The sequence below is a fragment of the Chanos chanos genome, chromosome 3 (assembly GCF_902362185.1).
Source record: "Chanos chanos chromosome 3, fChaCha1.1, whole genome shotgun sequence".
Classification (NCBI taxonomy): domain Eukaryota; kingdom Metazoa; phylum Chordata; class Actinopteri; order Gonorynchiformes; family Chanidae; genus Chanos; species Chanos chanos.
The window spans coordinates 58,353,465-58,373,464 of NC_044497.1; the positions used below are offsets into that span (position 1 = coordinate 58,353,465).

The 20,000-nt window shown below is 44.8% G+C and overlaps 1 protein-coding gene across 1 annotated transcript in view; it reads left to right on the forward strand.

Moving 5' to 3' along the window:
• myo18b (myosin XVIIIB) overlaps positions 1-20,000 on the forward strand; it is a 48,751-nt gene that overhangs the window by 15,438 nt on the left and 13,313 nt on the right. The window contains exons 20-35 of the mRNA XM_030769488.1: positions 3,755-3,864; positions 4,419-4,484; positions 6,037-6,165; positions 6,413-6,556; positions 6,718-6,807; positions 7,056-7,175; positions 7,337-7,442; positions 8,117-8,241; positions 8,629-8,783; positions 9,175-9,298; positions 10,166-10,366; positions 10,841-10,951; positions 11,308-11,412; positions 14,363-14,524; positions 16,885-16,998; positions 17,114-17,230. Of these exons, the coding sequence (XP_030625348.1) occupies positions 3,755-3,864; positions 4,419-4,484; positions 6,037-6,165; positions 6,413-6,556; positions 6,718-6,807; positions 7,056-7,175; positions 7,337-7,442; positions 8,117-8,241; positions 8,629-8,783; positions 9,175-9,298; positions 10,166-10,366; positions 10,841-10,951; positions 11,308-11,412; positions 14,363-14,524; positions 16,885-16,998; positions 17,114-17,230 (1,979 nt within the window). The remainder of the gene's footprint in view (positions 1-3,754; positions 3,865-4,418; positions 4,485-6,036; positions 6,166-6,412; positions 6,557-6,717; positions 6,808-7,055; positions 7,176-7,336; positions 7,443-8,116; positions 8,242-8,628; positions 8,784-9,174; positions 9,299-10,165; positions 10,367-10,840; positions 10,952-11,307; positions 11,413-14,362; positions 14,525-16,884; positions 16,999-17,113; positions 17,231-20,000) is intronic.

The following is a 20,000-nucleotide window of genomic DNA, read 5'->3' on the forward strand; positions in this document are numbered from 1 at the left end:
CTCATGACGGTCCTTGAGGAGAGTGTTCCCATCTGCTGATCGGACAGGGGCAATAATTTGCTTCCTGGGGCCATATAGGGCTTTGATGGCATCATAGAAGCCCTGGGTGTTATTGCAGTCTGCAAGGTTTTGGATGTCCTGTGCCTTCTGCAACCACCAGGTGTCTTCCATGATCCAGAGAGCATGTCAGGTCACAGCTCTTGCCGCAGTAAAAGTGGCTTTCAGGGTGGAAGATCCAGGGCTAGACAGGAGAGCTTTATGGGCTTCGTGTTTTGTTTGCAGAAGTGATTGGATTTCGGCAGAGTTGTTGTCAAACCAGTCCTGGTGACGTTTCCTTGATAGACCAAGTGCTTCCGAGGCTGCACTGTGGATAGCTGTGCGCAGAGCTGACCAATCAGTGGATTCCTCCGGAACTTGGTCAAGGTTTTTTGCAAGGAGACGTCGGAGGTTGCCTGTGGTGGTGGGGTTATTCAGTGCTGTGCGGTTGAGTTTTCTATTTGGGGCTGTCTTTGGGCGACGGAGTGGAATGTCCATGAGGAGTTTGGATCTGTCCAGCATTCAGCCCCGCGCATGGCTCGGGTAATAAGAACATCCTGCCTGTCCTTTTGACGGACAATGATGTAATCCAGGAGGTGCCAGTGTTTTGAACGGGGGTGTTGCCAGGTGGTTTTGAGCCTGTTCTTCATTTGGGAGATGGTGTTGGTAATGACCAGGCGATGTTCTGTACAGAGGGAGAGGAGCTGGAGACCGTTGCTGTTCATTTTCCCCACTCCATGCTGGCCTAGGACTTCTGGCCATGTGAGATGCTCTGTGCCCACTCTAGCATTGAAGTCTCCCATGAGTAGGAGTTTGTCTGTGGATGGGGTTTTCTGGATGATGTAGTCAAGACTCCTGTAGAAGTCCTCTTTGATGTTAGGTTCTGTATCTAGGGTTGGTGCTTAAGCACTGATGAGGGTGGCGAAGCGTCGCTTTGTGAGAGGGATGCACCATGTCATCAGCCTTTCGTTGATGCCGGTGGGGGATTCTGGGATCCGTTGCAGTAGTTGGATCTTCACTGCGAAGCCAACTCCGTGAAGGCGGCGTGTGCCTTCAGGAACCCCTTTCCAGAAGAAGGTGTAGCCCGCACCGACTTCTGTCAGGGAGTCCTCACCGTGTAGCCTGGTTTCGCTGAGTGCTGCGATGTCGATGTTATACTTCGCAAGCTCCAGGGCCACAAGTGCTGTTCTACTGTGGGGTCTGTCTGTTGTTTCAGCCGTATCAAGGAGTGTGCGAACATTCCATGAAGCAATGTGCAAGTAAATGTTTCCTTTTTTTGTTCTTCGACCGCAGAGAGGGATGCTCCGATGGGTGCGGCTTACCGTCCGGAGTTGGGGGAGCAGACAATTTTTGGACCACCTTTTCCAGGTCCTTCCCCTTTAGGGGTGAGCAGTGTGGGGCTCAGACGCAATGGAAGCTGCCAAGGAGACACGCTGCTCCATCCCGTGATCTCAGTGGCCATCACTCCATTGCCACCTGTGTGCATGGTTTGGCTAGACACTCCCAGCCACATCCTTGGCCTGTGCCTGCCGCCATTCCACATCGCCACAGGACTTATGGGGTGGGGGGGTGGAGCAAGGGGCTTGCACAGGGAAAGGATTAGGGTGAGGGTGTGGGTGCGCAGTCCTCACTCCCGCCATCTTGACTCCACCAGACAGACTTCTAGTGGCATGAGAAGCTCATGACGACCTTCATCTGCCTGGAGCTGCAGGGGACTGCCGGTGGTCCGGTCTGCTGGACTCCGCCTGTGCCTATCCCCAACTACAGATTTGGATTCAGGGTTTACTCCCCTGGCCATCGTACCTCCCAAGGTTTACCCACGTGGCAGTGGGGCAGTGGTTGGTGGAGTACCTCTAGGGACCACTGCAGCTCCGAGATCTCCTACTAATTCAGCCTGGGGTCGTGAGACCCCAGTTACCATGGGCTGCCATGAGGAGGCATAGTAGGAGTCTTGGTGAGGGAGAGGCTGTGTACTGACCACAGAAGACTTACACATTGCTTCTGGACCCCAGCTGGGGGGGGGAGGGGTGGGCCAGCGGCAGAGGCTGAAGGAGGGAGATTGCAGGCATCCCTACATGCAATGGCTCATTTAGCAAACTGCACTAGACGCGTCACAACACCCTGCTGATGGCAAAGCCAGCCAGCCAGCCCACGTCCATATATACACTCACACACACACACACACACACATCCATATATACAGTAGGCCTGTAAGAATTATTTCATAATTGTCGAATAATTTCTTTAATTCATAATTTCTTTGTTGCACCACAGTTAAAGTTTTTTGGTTTTTTTTTAAATGAGCTTGGTCAAAGCAGGGTCACACTTTTGTTTGCATCCATCAAACACGTTTCCAATGCCTGTGTGCACCCTGTAGCATGACAGAACAGTAGCTATCAGAGGAGGCCCCGCCCACATTGATTTGCAGTTGTGAGGTCAAGTCGGCTTTTGAACGTTAGAGATCCAAACAGAATTGGGCAGTTTTGTGAGAAGCGGAGTTGTACCTTTGAGAAATGCCCATAACATTAAACTGATACATGTTTGGTTTTCACTGGAGTTTTCATTTAGTGTTGGTAAAAAAAATATTGCTTGACACTGTCCCATTGGTCCTGTCAAACTCTAGGGGGTCTGCAAGCCCACCTGAGTTCAGCTAAACTACGATTGGACAGTCGGTCATTTGGGGAGGGATTAGACTGTCAGGCTGATGTCAGCTACAGCATCAGTTTGACCCCAGATTTGACAAACGGACAGTAGCCTACATTCGGTAGAGAGAGGGGCAGACGCGATATGGAGCTTGTTTGAAAACATAACACGACTTCACTGTTTTGGGGTCATTTTGGATTACGATAATGAAGAGGTGTGGTTTACTTCATAGGCTGTGTTCTTGTGTTATTACATTATCTGGGTCAGGTAACAGTGAAATAACCAAAAGATGTATCCTGGGATTCATTCAGAACTTTCATTTGTTTAAAAATAATAAATAGATAAATATTTTTAAAATTTGACCAAAAGAGACAGTTATATTCTTCATCGCAATTATTTCTAAGACACTTAATTGTACAGCAACATTTGAACTTGTTATAACTCTAATATACAGTCGCGCACACATATGCATACAGACAGACAGAGACACACTCACTCATTCACATACACACACACACACAAGCACTTGGAGACAGACACAAACACACACACACACACACACACAAACATACAGACATACAGAGACAATCTCACTCACTCACTCACTCACTCACTTACACGCACACATACACTCAAAGACACACACACACATGCTTGGAGACAGACACAAACACACACACACACATACAGACAGAATGAGACAAACTCACTCACTCACTTACACGCACACATACACTCAAAGACACACACACGCTTGGAGACAGACACAAACACACTCACTCACACACACACACAGACACACACACACATTTGCTCAAAGACACACACACACACACACACACACATGCTTAGACACAGACACAAACACTCTCACTCACACACAAACACACACGCACACAGGCACATGGACATACATGTGTGAACATACACACACACACACACACACACACACACATATATTCTGGCTTGCTCTCATCACATGTCATGTATTTATTTCTCATTACCTACACAATATATTTCTCTCCTCTCTCTTCTGTCTCTCTCTCCCTCTGTGTCTCTCTCTCCCTCTTTTCAGGCTACCCTGATCACATGTCCCTGAGTGATTTCCGCTGCCGTTTCCAGGCACTGTCACCTCCTGTGATGAAGAGATATGGATCAGTCTTCATCACACCAGATGAGAGGAAGGTCAGTTACCAAACAAATATACACACACACACAACCACATATACACTCTCACTCACAACATAGACACACTTGTAGATGTAGATATGCACACATACATGCATGGACCCTCAGAAACACATACGCACACTCACACACTTCTCAATGTTTCAGTCACCTAGAGATTTGTGGTTTAGCTGGACTTTTTAATTTATCGGACTGAAATCTGTAGTAAACTCTGTGTGTGTGTGTGTGTGTGTGTGTGTGTATGTGTGTGTGTGTTAACTCTGTTTAACTCTGTGTATATTAAGTCTCTGTTTAACTGGTGGATATTAACTGTATATCTTTGTTATATGAAGTGTGTGCTTAACTGAAGTACATTGACTGTGTTAAACATTAACCATGTTAAGATGTGGTATATTTGTTTTTTTTGTTATATGAAGCCTGTATTTATAATTTTTTGGCCATTATTATTTTAGGTATTTATTATTCCTTTCAAATGAACCCACAGTTTAAAACCGTTGTTTCTAAATGTCAAATGTCCTGTTTGTCATCTGTTTTGTGTCCCTGTTTTTCAGGCAGTGGAGGAGTTACTGACTGACCTGGACCTGGAGAAGAAAAGCATCGTTCTGGGCACAAGCAGGGTCAGAGAAACACATTCTGATTCACTGGCATTATCACCCTTTCTGCTAGTTTTCCCCAGTTTCCCCAGTTTCCCCTTCCCTGTCTGTCTCTGTCCCTATACTGTCCCTATATGTTCCTGTCATCACACAACACCTGCACCGATGTGAGAGGGTGAGAACTCCTCTCAGCACCCACTTTAGACCTGTCTCTGTCTGAGCCACTTTAGACCTGTCTCTGTCTGAGCCACTTTAGACCTGTCTCTGTCTGAACCACGTCAGACCTGTCTCTGTCTGAGCCAGTTTGGACCTGTCTCTGTCTGAACCACGTTAGACCTGTCTCCGTCTGAGCCACTTTAGACCTGTCTCTGTCTGAACCACGTTAGACCTGTCTCCGTCTGAGCCACTTTAGACCTGTCTCTGTCTGAACCACGTTAGACCTGTCTCTGTCTGAACCACGTCAGACCTGTCTCTGTCTGAGCCAGTTTAGACCTGTCTCTGTCTGAACCACGTTAGACCTGTCTCTGTCTGAACCACGTTAGACCTGTCTCTGTCTGAGCCAGTTTAGACCTGTCTCTGTCTGAGCCAGTTTAGACCTGTCTCTGTCTGAGTCAGGTTAGACGAGTCTCTGTCTGAGCCACTTTAGACCTGTCTCTTACCCCTTTTCCACTGCCGCGGTGCCGGTGCCGGTGCCTGATTGAGCACCGGGGCCGCGCTTTTCCACTGACAAAATACTGGTGCCGGAGCCGAAAAGCTGGCACCAGCACGGCACCACAGAGTTGCTGTTCCCAAAAGTTGGAACCGCTGACGTCAGAGGCTATGCAAATAAAAACCACGCGAGAACCAATCAGTTCAGTGTTTGATGTGTTTGGTACGTGATGTTCTCTAGAGAGGCGGGAGTAACAAAAAGCGTCTGACCAAGTAGCGGTAGGCTAAAGGATATTTGTAGCATGAAAATATGTATATGATTAAAAGATGTATGAGCAACAATTTGTGTCTACATCAATACGGGCTGTTGTTTACATGTTACATGAACGTAGTCGGACCCAGAGTGGTAGAAAAAGACACACTCTCTCTCTCGGCTCTAGCTGGTGCAAATAAACCACTGCATGCAGACCTTCATTTAAACACTCGTTTTAACTTTTGAGCTAGGTGACAGACTTACTATTTTCATGAATTTTTCCCCCAAAGCGAAAAGTTATAGGACAAAATTCGTGAGGTGTTTCGCTGTGTGGAAGCCTAGCGTAAAAGTAAATTTATAAATAGCAAACAGATGCGTTCTGTCCGACATTATTTTTTCCCCACGGAAATTACCCAAACTTTCGCTATGTAGCGTTCGGTTCCCAAACCAGTGGAAATGCGGGCCAGTTCTCAAAAGGCACCAAGGCAGCACTGGCTCCGCACCGGCACCGCCACCGCCACCGGCACCGGCACCGCCCTAGTGGAAAAGAGCTATCTGTCTGAGCCCGGTTAGACGAGTCTCTTTCTGAGCCAGGTTAGACGAGTCTCTGTGGGAGGGCTGATGTGATGTCAGGAGTGGCTGAGGCGTTCGTGTGAATGTATTTTTGGCTGATAGGTCTTTTTGAGGAGAGGGGTACTGAGGTCCTTGGAGCAGCAGAGGGATCAGCTGGTGCACGGCTGGCTCTTCCAGCTCCAGGCAGCCTGCCTGGGACATCTGGCCCGTCAGAGATACCGGCGTCTGAAGGTGAGGAGCAGGCTGCTTTCCTGAACAGCATCTGTCTGTGGAGGCAGTGACACTGTGGGTAAATTAGAGAGGAGAGGGTGTAGTGGAGTGTCTCTTGGTGTGTCTTTTGTTTGGCATAGGCGGTAAAGTTAAGCTCAGTTCATGAGTTAATTCGGCAGTTTCAGTTTCATGTTCTAAAAATGAAGAACTACAAACTGAATTTGTTGTGTGAGATGACAGTCTGACCTGCGATCCTGGGTTTGTGTAGGTGCAGCAGATGGCAGTGCGCTGTGTCCAGAGGAACCTGCGAACACTCACTGCAGTGGCCAGTTGGGGCTGGTGGAAGCTGCTCTGCAGAGTGCGCCCCCTGCTGGATGTGAACAGAGATGATCAAAGGCTCCGAGCAAAAGAGGTACTGCTGAACAGCCTGGAGCAGGAGCAGCGACAGTTTAAGCTTGCTAATTACACTGCAGTTCAACTGAAAACAGTCTTAGGGAGTTTGTAATTAATGGCATTTAGCATATAATTAACGGCATGTGAAATATAATTTGGCTGGAATGTGCTGTGATGTAGGATGAACTTACTGCTCTGAGGAGACGGCTGGAGAAGTCTGAGAAAGACAGGAATGAGCTGCGACAGACTGTGGATAACCTGGAGACTAAGGTACGTGTCTGTGTGTGTGTGTGTCCGTGTGTGTGGTGAAGGGGTGGTTATTGTACATGCTTGTGAATGTGCATTCCAAATTCCCTCTGTCTTCTCCTGTTTCTGAATGTGCTTAATCCTCTTGAACTTAAAGAATGAAAAGTAAGTTCAAATTGTGTCAGAAATGGTGTGCTAACGCTAACAGCCATGTGTGGTGTGTGATGACTTTGCTTTGTGAGCTGATTGGGGGATGTGATGGCTTCTTGCAGGTGACGGCTGTGACCTCTGAGCTGAGTGATGAACGTTTTAGAGGAGATGCTGTGAGTCAGGCTCTGGACATCGAGAGAGCTGAGAGACTGCGACTGTACAAAGAGAACAAGGAACTACAGGTTCATCCATCCATCCATCCATCCATCTGTCCATCCATCCCCCTTTCCATCCATCCTTCAGTCTCTTGCTATGTCACTGTTTCTCTGATTAAAATAACATGTTGTATGAAGTGAGGGTTTTTCTGTATTTGGTAATGTCTGTCTGTTCTCATGTGTCTCAGACACGCTTAGAGCAGAGTAAAGAGGCCATAGACAACCTGGAGAAAGAGCTGGAGGAGGAGAAGCAGAAAGTCAAGAGCAAAGAGACACAAGGAGGAACAGCAACAGGTCAGTACCCACACAGCTCTGTGACACACAGGTCAGTACCCACACAGCTCTGTGACACACAGGTCAGTACCCACACAGCTCTGTGACACACAGGTCAGTACCCACACAGCTCTGTGACACACAGGTCAGTGCCCACACAGCTCTGTAACCCACAGGTCAGTGCCCACACAGCTCTGTGACACACAGGTCAGTACCCACACAGCTCTGTGACACACAGGTCAGTACCCACACAGCTCTGTGACACACAGGTCAGTACCCACACAGCTCTGTGACACACAGGTCAGTACCCACACAGCTCTGTGACACACAGGTCAGTACCCACACAGCTCTGTGACACACAGGTCAGTGCCCACACAGCTCTGTGACACACAGGTCAGTGCCCACACAGCTCTGTGACACACAGGTCAGTGCCCACACAGCTCTGTGACACACAGGTCAGTACCCACACAGCTCTGTGACACACAGGTCAGTACCCACACAGCTCTGTGACACACAGGTCAGTACCCACACAGCTCTGTGACACACAGGTCAGTACCCACACAGCTCTGTGACACACAGGTCAGTACCCACACAGCTCTGTGATATACATGGCAGCTGCCTGCACCTCTAATCCCTCATTTAATACCTCTCTTTACTATGTGTGTGTGTGTGTGTGTGTGTTTGTGTACATTCAGAGAGTGAGCTGCAGTTGCAGCTAGAGTGTGCGCAGACAGAGGTTGAGTTTCTGCGCAGACGGCTGCGACAAACAGAGGAAAGATTGGAGGCTGAGAGGGTGGCCAGAGAGCAGCTGGACACCAAGGTCGCCTATTCCTCTGCCAGATTACACTGTTTTATTGACCTATTCCTCTGCCAGATTACACTGTTTTATTGACCTATTCCTCTGCCAGATTACACTGTTTTATTGACCTATTCCACTGCCAGATTACACTGTTTTATTGACCTATTCCTCTGCCAGATTACACTGTTTTATTGACCTATTCCACTGCCAGATTACACTGTTTTATTCATATATTCCACTACCAAAATGTTTAGATTTTTTTGTTTGTTTAACAAAAGTAGATGTTCATGGGTTGTGATAAATGGTGGCATATAAGAAAACTATTGGATCTGGGTCAGTATTTTGGACCCTTTAATGTCATTGACAAGGTTCTGAATTGAGTGCATCTCTCACTCCCTCATGTGGCAGGTTCTGGAGCTGCAGGCTCAACTAGAGCAGTCTAAGCGGTCAGTGACCGAACTGAAACGCCATTGCCGGCGTGTGACCTCTGACCTACAGGACGCCCGTGTGCAGACAGATAGCCTGCAGAGTCGTGTTCATGAGCTGGAGCGCAAACAGAGACGGTTGGTCTTTTTCTCCTCACATGAACATAAAGCACATTTATGCTTATTGTTCCACTCCTTCTAATATAATACTCTCTCTCTCTCTCTCTCTCTCTGTCTCTCTGTCTCTCTCTCTCTCTCTCTCTCTCTCCGTCTCTCTCTCTCTGTCTCTCTCTCCCTCTCTCTTTCCATCTATCTTTCTCCCTCCCTCTCTCTCTCTCTCTCTCTCTCCCTCTTTCTCTCTCTCTCTCTGCATTTGTGTGTGTGTATGTGCGTTTGTGTATGTGTGTGCATGTGCATGTACGTGTATGTGTGTGTGTGTGTGTCTCTCTCTCTCTGTCTGTCTGTGCCTGTGTGTGTTTGTGTCTGTGTCTGTGTGTGTATGTGTTTGTGTGTGTGCGTGCGCGTGTAGGTTTGACACTGAGCTGACCCAGGCTTTGGAGGAGGTGGATAATGAGAGAGAACAGAAGGACAAAGCCATCCAGGAGAGCATCGCTCTGGGAGCAGAGGTCTTCACACTGCGACAGACCCTGAAGGTACCGCATACAGCCATCCCTATGGTTCTGTGGTTAGGATTACTAAACCCTATGGTTCTGTGGTTAGGATTACTAAACCCTATGGCTCTGTGGTTAGGATTACTAAACCCTATGGTTCTGTGGTTAGGATTACTAAACCCTATGGTTCTGTGGTTAGGATTACTAAACCCTATGGTTCTGTGGTTAGGATTACTAAACCCTATGGTTCTGTGGTTAGGATTACTAAACCCTATGGCTCTGTGGTTAGGGTTACTAAACCCTATGGTTCTGTGGTTAGGATTACTAAACCCTATGGTTCTGTGGTTAGGATTACTAAACCCTATGGTTCTGTGGTTAGGATTACTAAACCCTATGGCTCTGTGGTTAGGATTACTAAACCCTATGGCTCTGTGGTTAGGATTACTAAACCCTATGGTTCTGTGGTTAGGATTACTAAACCCCATGGCTCTGTGGTTAGGATTACTAAACCCTATGGTTCTGTGGTTAGGATTACTAAACCCCATGGCTCTGTGGTTAGGATTACTAAACCCTATGGTTCTGTGGTTAGGGTTACTAAACCCTATGGTTCTGTGGTTAGGGTTAGGGTTACTAAACCTAATGAACCTCATGTCGCAGCATACAGCAGGAGAGCTGAGTATGCTTTGGGTCGTAATGTTAAATGATTGTGTGTGTGTCTGTTATGTGTCTCTATCACAGTTTTGGTCATTAACTGTGTGCTGCTGTGTTTATATCCTGCTTAACAGTCACTGTTTATCTTTCAGTCTTCAGTTTTAATGGCATGAGGTTTCACAGCTGCACGTGTGTGTGTGTGTGTGTGTGTGTGTGTGTGTGTATGTTAATGTGTGTGTGTGTGCACATCTTCATTAGGAGAGCCAGGAGGAGGTGTCTCACCTGCAGCAGCAGAAGGAGGAGCTGTGTGCAGAGATTCGAGATCTGAGCGCTCCTCTGAACCTCAGCACTGACTCCGTCCCTCAGCTGAAAAAACAGCTCCGTGAGTTGGAGAGCAGAGACACGGCGCATGCTGAGGAGATCAGACAGATGGCAGCCAAGATCCAGCAGCATGAGCAGGTGCCCAACACACCCTGTCCTTCCCCCGCTCAGAGAGAGCCAATCACAGGGGCCGCCTCTCAGTTCTTCCCCCGCTCAGAGATAGCCAATCGCAGGGGCCGCCTATCAGTCCTTCCCCGCTCAGAGATAGCCAATCGCAGGGGCCGCCTATCAGTCCTTCCCCCGCTCAGAGAGAGCCAATCACAGGGGCCGCCTCTCAGTCCTTCCCCCGCTCAGAGAGAGCCAAACGCAGGGGCCGCCTATCAGTCCTTCCCCCGCTCAGAGAGAGCCAAACGCGGGGGCCTCCTCTCAGTCATTCCCCCGCTCAGAGATAGCCAAACGTAGGGGCCGCCTTTCAGTCATTCCCCCGGTCAGAGAGAGCCAAACACAGGGGCCGCCTCTCAGTCCTTCCCCCGCTCAGAGAGAGCCAAACACAGGGGCCACCTCTCACCTTCTGGGCTACAGTTAATGCTTATGCCTCTTCTCTCTCCAAAGATGCATCTACGCTTTGAGATGGAGATGGAGAGAATGAAACAGATTCATCAAAAGGAGCTGGAGGACAAGGAGGAGGAGCTGGAGGATGTGCAGAAGTCCTCACAGAGACGAGTAAGGAGCTGCCACCCAGAGACAAAGAAGGAGGCACACTGATGAGGACAACAGATATGCATCATTTATTGGCAAATCTTGTTCTCTCTTGTGTGTGTGTGTGTGTGTGTGCGTGTGTGTGTGTGTGTGTGTGTGTGTGTATGTGTGTGTGTGTGTGTTTGTATTTGTGTGTGTGTGTATGTGTGTGTGTGTGTGTGTTTGTATTTGTGTGTGTGTGCATGTGTGTATGTGTGTGTGTGTGTGTGTGTGTGTTTGTATTTGTGTGTGTGTGTATGTGTGTGTGTGTGTGTGTGTGCGTGTGTGTATGTGTGTGTGTGTGTGTGTGTGTGTGTGTGTGTGTGTGTGTGTGTGTATAGCTGAGACAGCTGGAGATGCAGTTGGAACAGGAATATGAGGAAAAGCAGATGGTAATCCATGAGAAGCATGACTTGGAAGGACTGATTGCGACACTCTGTGAGCAGGTAGGAGGGAAAGAAGAGAGTGAAAACACTGAGAGATTTCAGGTTCTTGTCTTATGATTGATGCTTTTCCTTTGGCACTACATAACACACTCTGCTTCCCTCTGACGTGTATGTAATCACTATACAGTCCTGCATATCCGTAATTTATTGACCATATTTAATAACTGTATTTATTAACCTTACAATGCTATATGTTCAGAAACTGCATGGTCAGGGCACAAGCTCCTCAACAACAACAACAAAAAACTAAACAGAAATGTGGTGATTTGAGCCAAAAGCTCTCACTTTTCCCCACAGCTGTGTCACTGTGTTCAGCATCACTCTGTTTTTTCTGTTTAACGATTAGTCTAATTCATTTAACTTTCCTGTCCAGCTCAGAATCATCCCAGTTATTGTAGAACCCATCAGAGCAAACTTAGTGATGTAAAGAGCTTTAGGTTGTTGTCAGTTGTTGGCCATGAACATGAACAGACCACAGCGAGCAGACCATAGCACAGACAGACCATAACAAAACTTTTTCCTGTGATAATGACATAATTAATTTGATAGAACGGGGGATCTCGAATTATGTCGTTATCTCATGAAAACAAAGTTTTGTTATTTTGTGATAATGACATAAATAACCAGAGATCCCGAGAAAACAAAGAAAAATAACATGTTATCACAAGAAAATGGAATCTAAATTAAATGTAAATTCATGGCATCTTAGGGTTTCCATAGTTACCAGCAGCCATGGCTCCATCTATTGCTTTTTCGAGCATTCCAGTGCGATAGCATGCGATCTGTCTACGGCCAGCGTAGAGGGATAAAATACACTGGCAAAAGGCGAGGCGAACCCATTTAACCTGTTCACAATGCACAGGTTAAACGAACCGCAATGTGGACTAGAAGCCAACCGAACTGAGACCACTGAGACCACCTCAGTTCATTTTGTTTCAGAGGGCTCTGAGTTCGTTTGGAATGTTCACATATGCACAGAAAATGCTGACTGATCGCTCTGAGTTCATTTTGAGGGCTGAAAGTGTGAAAACACTTCCAGGAAAATAAAAGAGTGAACTAAAAGAGGCCCCATGATATAAACTGTCTTCGGCTGAGTATCACAGTTATGTGGTAGATTAATCTTCATCGTAAAAAGAGTCAGTGCACACAGGACAGTGTAAGTGAAGGTTTGCAGTGATAGTGAGTCAGTGCACACAGGACAGTGTAAGTGTAGGTTTACAGTAATAATGAGTCAGTGCGCACAGGACAGTGTAAGTGTAGGTTTACAGTAATAGTGAGTCAGTGCACACAGGACAGTGTAAGTGAAGGTTTGCAGTGATAGTGAGTCAGTGCACACAGGACAGTGTAAGTGTAGGTTTACAGTAATAGTGAGTCAGTGCACACAGGACAGTGTAAGTGTAGGTTTACAGTAATAATGAGTCAGTGCACACAGGACAGTGTAAGTGAAGGTTTGCAGTGATAGTGAGTCAGTGCACACAGGACAGTGTAAGTGTAGGTTTACAGTAATAGTGAGTCAGTGCACACAGGACAGTGTAAGTGTAGGTTTACAGTAATAGTGAGTCAGTGCACACAGGACAGTGTAAGTGAAGGTTTACAGTAATAGTGAGTCAGTGCACACAGGACAGTGTAAGTGTAGGTTTACAGTAATAGTGAGTCAGTGCACACAGGACAGTGTAAGTGTAAGTTAACAGTAATAGTGAGTCAGTGCACACAGGACAGTGTAAGTGAAGGTTTGCAGTGATAGTGAGTCAGTGCACACAGGACAGTGTAAGTGTAGGTTTACAGTAATAATGAGTCAGTGCACACAGGACAGTGTAAGTGTAAGTTAACAGTAATAGTGAGTCAGTGCACACAGGACAGTGTAAGTGTAGGTTTACAGTAATAGTGAGTCAGTGCACACAGGACAATGTAAGTTAACAGTAATAGTGAGTCAGTGCACACAGGACAGTGTAAGTGTAGGTTTACAGTAATAGTGAGTCAGTGCACACAGGACAGTGTAAGTGAAGGTTTGCAGTGATAGTGAGTCAGTGCACACAGGACAGTGTAAGTGAAGGTTTGCAGTGATAGTGAGTCAGTGCACACAGGACAGTGTAAGTGTAGGTTTACAGTAATAGTGAGTCAGTGCACACAGGACAGTGTAAGTGAAGGTTAACAGTAATAGTGAGTCAGTGCACACAGGACAGTGTAAGTGTAGGTTTACAGTAATAGTGAGTCAGTGCACACAGGACAGTGTAAGTGTAAGTTAACAGTAATAATGAGTTAGTGCACACAGGACAGTGTAAGTGTAGGTTTACAGTAATAGTGAGTCAGTGCACACAGGACAGTGTAAGTGTAGGTTTACAGTAATAATGAGTCAGTGCACACAGGACAGTGTAAGTGTAAGTTAACAGTAATAATGAGTCAGTGCACACAGGACAGTGTAAGTGTAGGTTTACAGTAATAGTGAGTCAGTGCACACAGGACAGTGTAAGTGTAGGTTTACAGTAATAGTGAGTCAGTGCACACAGGACAGTGTAAGTGTAAGTTAACAGTAATAATGAGTCAGTGCACACAGGACAGTGTAAGTGTAAGTTAACAGTAATAGTGAGTCAGTGCACACAGGACAGTGTAAGTGTAGGTTTACAGTAATGAGTCAGTGCACACAGGACAGTGTAAGTGTAAGTTAACAGTAATAGTGAGTCAGTGCACACAGGACAGTGTAAGTGTAAGTTAACAGTAATAGTGAGTCAGTGCACACAGGACAGTGTAAGTGTAAGTTAACAGTAATAGTAAGGAGGTGCTGTGAAGTGTACGTCATAGAGTGATGAGTAATGCACTGGAGCAGTAGAGTTGATGGGGTGGTCGGTGGGGGTCGGGTATTGAAAGGTGAATCAGTTAGTGGCTTGTGGAGGTAAGGGTTTTTCGGGAAAGGTGTGCAACTGAGTCAGTGGGTTCTCCTCTTCTGGTTCAGGTGGGCCACAGAGACTTTGATGTGGAGAAGAGACTACGTCGGGACCTGAAACGAACACATGCTCTACTCAGCGACGCTCAGCTTCTCCTCTCCACCGTGGACTCACCGGGTCACAGCCAAGCTGCTGCCATGCAGGAGCAACTAGACAGACTTCACTGCCAGGTACAGACACTACACACTCAACTCCCAGTAACACTCCACTCCCAGTAACATTCCAGTCCCAGTCATACTCCACTCCCAGTAACATTTCACTCCCAGTTACACTCCACTCTCAGTAACATTCCACTCCCAGTAACATTCCACTCCCAGTAACATTCTACTCCCAGTCATACTCCACTCCCAGTAACATTCCACTCCCAGTAACATTCCACTCCCAGTTACACTCCACTCCCAGTAACATTCCACTCCCAGTAACATTCCACTCCCAGTAACATTCCACTTCGTTTGTTGTTGTTGTTGTTGTTGTTGTTGTTGTTGTTGTTGTTGTTGTTGTTGTCGTCGTTGGTAGTAATAGTAGTAGCAGTAGCAGTAGCAGCAGTAGTAGTGGCAGTAGTAGTGGTAGCAGTAGCAGTCGTAGTAGTAGTAGTAGTAGTATTAGTAGTAGTAGTAGTATTAGTAGCAGTAGCAGTAGTAGTAGTAGCAGTAGCAGTCGTAGTAGCAGTAGCAGTCGTAGTAGTAGTAGTAGTAGTAGTAGTAGCAGTAGTAGTAGTGGTATTAGTGGTATTAGTGGTAGTAGCAGTAGCAGTAGTAGTAGCAGTAGTAGTAGTGGCATTAGTAGCAGTAGTAGCAGTAGTAGTAGTAGCAGTAGTAGTAGTACTGGAAGCAGTTGTAGTAGTAGCAGTAGCAGTAGTAGTAGCAGTAGTAGTAGTAGTAGTAGTAGTGGTAGTGGTAGTAATAGTGGTAGTAGTAGTAGTGGTAGTAATAGTAGTGGTAGTAGAAGCAGTAGTGGTATTGAGTTTGTAACTCAGCGTCTGTATTTAATGCCTCTGACAGCCAAGCAGCCATCAGTTTTCTATCTGTCTCACCACCTGTTTCTGTCTCACCACCTGTTTCTGTCTCAGCATTTGTGTGGATTAGAGGCTTATACCTCCTTCATGTCTAACTGCTTCATCATGCCTGACAGGTGCTTCAGATGAGACTGTCCAGGGTTACATTCAGTTCTGCAAACACTGGGCCTCATCAACCATTCTTAAGGGGACATTTGCTCTTAAAATCTTCTTACGCAGTTTTCACAAAGATTCCAACATTCACCAGTGTTTTCTTATTTGAGATTTGTTCTTAGGTAGGAACAGTGTCTACGCATGCTCAAGAGCACACGTACGCACATTTGAGTGCTGACATGTTTGTGCAGAATAATTGTTTATTGCATTTTCTTCAATTCTACAGTTGTATAATATTGTAGAATTGAAATTACAATAGTTCAATTACTTATATTTTTTAGTATTTTCATAATTTTACAAAGCTTTATCATCTTTTAAAATAAATAAACACTACACTAGCACTTCATGTAACACTCTTGAATGTAGTGTATATTTATTCATACTTTTGTACAATGAACAAAAAGAGTAATATGAGAATATAACAGTTGATGGAGACTGTGATAAGTGAGCAGTAGTTTTACATACACTGCTTATGGGTTATCCCATCTGAAACCAGACAGGCTATAAAGCAGGTGTGTGAGAATCAGTCAGTTGTACTTTTATACATATGGATAAATATTAAAATACCTGGACAGAGCAGATGCAGCCACTGTAGCCTTCGCTCCTGTCTGCTACTGTACGTGTTAGAAAAGAACTCAGAATTGCGAGAGAAAAAGTCAGAATTGCGAGAAATAAAGTTGGAATTGTGAGAAATATAGTCGGAATTCCAAGAAATAAACTCTGAATTGTGACAAATAAAGTCGGCGCTCCAAGAAATAAAGATGCAAACTTTTTTCTTTTACTGTGGTGGAACCAGGCTTCCATAGATTTCTCTGTGTGCACACAGCCCTGCAGTCTCATGCCCTTTTATGGGGATTGGTGGGTGTTTACGTATGCTAATTAGGAACAACTGGCACACCCTTTCAATTTTCGTGGACAATGGGATTCATCATTATAAGAACAAAGGTGTGAACAATTCTGCGGGTTAAGAGCACGTCATGAATCTGATGTAGACTTTTTCTTAGAACCTTGCTCAAGAGCAAATTTAAGAAGAAAGTTAGGAAGATGCTGGTGAATGAGGCTCATTGTTCTTAATGGATTAGCTTCCAACTCTTTTATGACATCTTTTTATACAGAAATACACAGAGAGAAAGAAAAGCGTTCAAAAACAAACACACTGAGTACCTCATTGCTCTGTCACTTAGTGCTCACTACCGGTGGGTACAGGATGGGTTAAATGCAGAGGTTAAATTCACTACTCACTGCTCACAGTGTGTGTGTACGATCTCAGAGATTCTCATTCTAATTCACACCCCTGTGGGGAATTGTTGGTGAGTGTTTTCTGAGACTTGTCTGTCTCGTGTCCCGTGTCTGTCTCTCTAGCTGGAGGAGAGCGAGTCTCGGTGTCTTCAGGCTGAGGCTGTGCAGAAGACTCTAGCTGCTGAGCTGGAGAACGCTCAGATTGAACTGGAGAACATCTGCAGACATAAGAGCTTGGTAAGGGAGTGATGGCATACTGGCTGGTTTGAGGACACACAGTTCAGACAGAGATGGTCTGGGATCAGAGGAAAGACAGGACAGTTGTTCTGATGACTGTTTGTGTGGTTGTCAGGTGGATGAGCAGTTGGCCCAGTTACAGTATGAGAAGACAGACCTGCTGAAGAGACTGGAGGAGGATCAGGAGGATCTGACTGAGCTTATGAAGAAACACAAAGCCCTCATTGCCCAAGTACGGTGGGCTTTGTTTATGTGTGTGCCTGAGTGTGTACGTGTGTTTTCACAAATGTGTTTGTGTGCACATATGTGTGTGTTTGTATGTGTGAGTATGCACACGTGTGTATGTGTGTGTTTGTATGTGTGAGTACGCACACGTGTGTATGTGTGTGTTTGTATGTGTGAGTATGCACACGTGTGTATGTGTGTGTTTGTATGTGTGAGTACGCACACGTGTGTATGTGTGTGTTTGTATGTGTGAGTACGCACACGTGTGTATGTGTGTGGTTGTATGTGTGAGTACGCACACGTGTGTATGTCCAGGAAAGTGGTTTCAGCTCTGTCTCAGATTTTGTGCAGAGTTTGTCGATATAATGTTTGGGTCCCAGACTAAGGCCTGTGCAATATTTTTGTTCAATTGCAATGTTTTTATATTTTTGGCCCTTAATATTTTTTCACTTTTACTCGCAAAAACACCTTATCTGGAAAGCCATGTTTAGGCATTAATATCTTGACAAGTATTATTCCTATTCTCACCAAACTTTGTGGGATGGAAGACAAGCATGTTCTTAGTATGACTGAACCATTAAAGGTTTGTACTGCATTCCTACTGATTTTCTATAAGGCCCTAGATTTGGAAAAAAGTGCAAAATTTCTAAATGAGAGTGATATTTAGGGTATTATAAACCCATTTTTGTACCCAAATGGTATCAATCATTATTTTTTCTTCAACTACAATCTTTTATTAATTTTGTGTCAGTATGTGAGGTCTCTACCACTGATGGACATGACGTTATTAAGAATGAAACAAGGCCTGGTAGCATTTTTTGATCATTTTCATAGGAACACTATGATATGTGGGGTAGGTGGTAGGAACATGAAACTGTATGTGGAAATAGCCTAATGTACGGTCATTTAGTGTACAAAGTGCCAATGTCCTTCCATGTTCCCTTCATAGATAAATACACACAGTTAAAGGCATTGTTTTACCTCTAGGAGAAGAACATCGATAATGAAGAAGCAGGGTCTTCCCTTATGTGTGTCCAGCCTCTGAAATACTGACTAGAGTAAAGAAAAGCATGTTTTCCATGGGCTCATTTTACTATAGGTTATTAATGCAAGATGTATTCTTGACTGTCAGGGCTTCATTATAGAAAAAGCCATTAACACTGACACTTTATTTGATTGAGTGCTTAAATTTTATATCCCATATTTAAAAAAAAATCAAATAACTTAAATTGAAAATGATGTGCAATGTAGCAAATTCATTCATTCATTCATTCATTCATTCATTCATTTCCTAAGCCACTTATCTTAATTAGGGGGCGTGCTGGAGCCTATCCCAGTGCTCATTGGGTGAAAGGCAGGAAACACCCTGGACAGGTCGCCAGTCTATCACAGATATACCAAATTATGTACTAGGAATTGCATGTGATGAAAACTATCATCCTTTATCCATGTAACGTGAACAACAGTACTGAATTGGGTGCATGCTTGGTGTTGTCTTGGTGAGTGGAATCCCTGTGTTCCATTATTCACTGATTAGTGTTTAGTAAGTGTTCTAAGGCCACTGCAGTATCTTCACATGAGAGTGTCATTTAGGACATCACTTATTCCTCCTTAAACCAGAGGTTTTATCAAAATATTTCACTTATCTTCAATATCCAGGACTTTACCGGAGACACAATTCCCATCTGAAATGCCCTCTATTCCAATGAACATACTGAAAACATGTTTATCCTTTATGTCTTACAATTCCTATGACACAGGAATTCAATATCCATGGAGATACTGAGGCAAAAAAATGTAATCCTGAAATGGATGTTTTTCTGCCGTATGTAAAATTTCTCTCAAATCTGTGTCTATTTTTTATATGAAGGAAAAACAGAAGGACATAATAACCGTACGTCAAGCCCATGTTCCATGTACATTTTCATGTTCCTACTAACTACCCCACATACCATTATGGTCCTATGAAAATGACCGAAATATGCTACCAGGCCTTGTTTTATTCCTAATATCTTCATGTAAATTGGTGGTAGAGACCTCAAATATTGGCACAAAATTAATAAAAGATTGTGTTTGCAGAAGAAATAATGATTGATATCATATTGATGCAAAAATGTGGATTTGTAGTACCCTCTATATCACTCTCGTTTAGGAATTTTGCACTTTTTAAATCTAGGGCCTTACAAATGTAAAGTGGCATGTAGTACAGGCTTTTAATGGTTTTGGCATACAGAAAACATGTTTTTCTTCCATCCTACAAAGTTTGATGAGGCCAGGAACAACACTTATCTAGATATTAATGCCCAAACATGGCCTCCCAGATGTTTTTGAGGCTATGAAACAATATGCAGGGCTGAAAAAATATGAAAACATAGAATTTGAACAGAAATATTTTACAGGCCTTGGTTTTGGGACCCACTCATGATATGGATAAGGTTTGAACAAAATCTGAGACAGTGCTGTAACAGCCTCATCTGATTTAACACGGAATGATGAATGACCCACAAACATACAGACACAGAGTCAAACCTTGACTTTTGCAGGATTAACTTGAGGATTTGATTATTCACGAGTTTGCCATCGACAATTGAATGGGAATTTTTTTGGAGTTTTGCGGGCCACTGCGGAAAATTGCAGACGACATGTAGACTAGAAAGTGTAAAGGCAACTAAAAAAAGTTTAGTAAATAAATGTCTTATTAATCTATTTTATCATTTACTACCATAAAATGTCTTATTAATCTATTTTATCATTTACTACCATAAAATATATGTCTT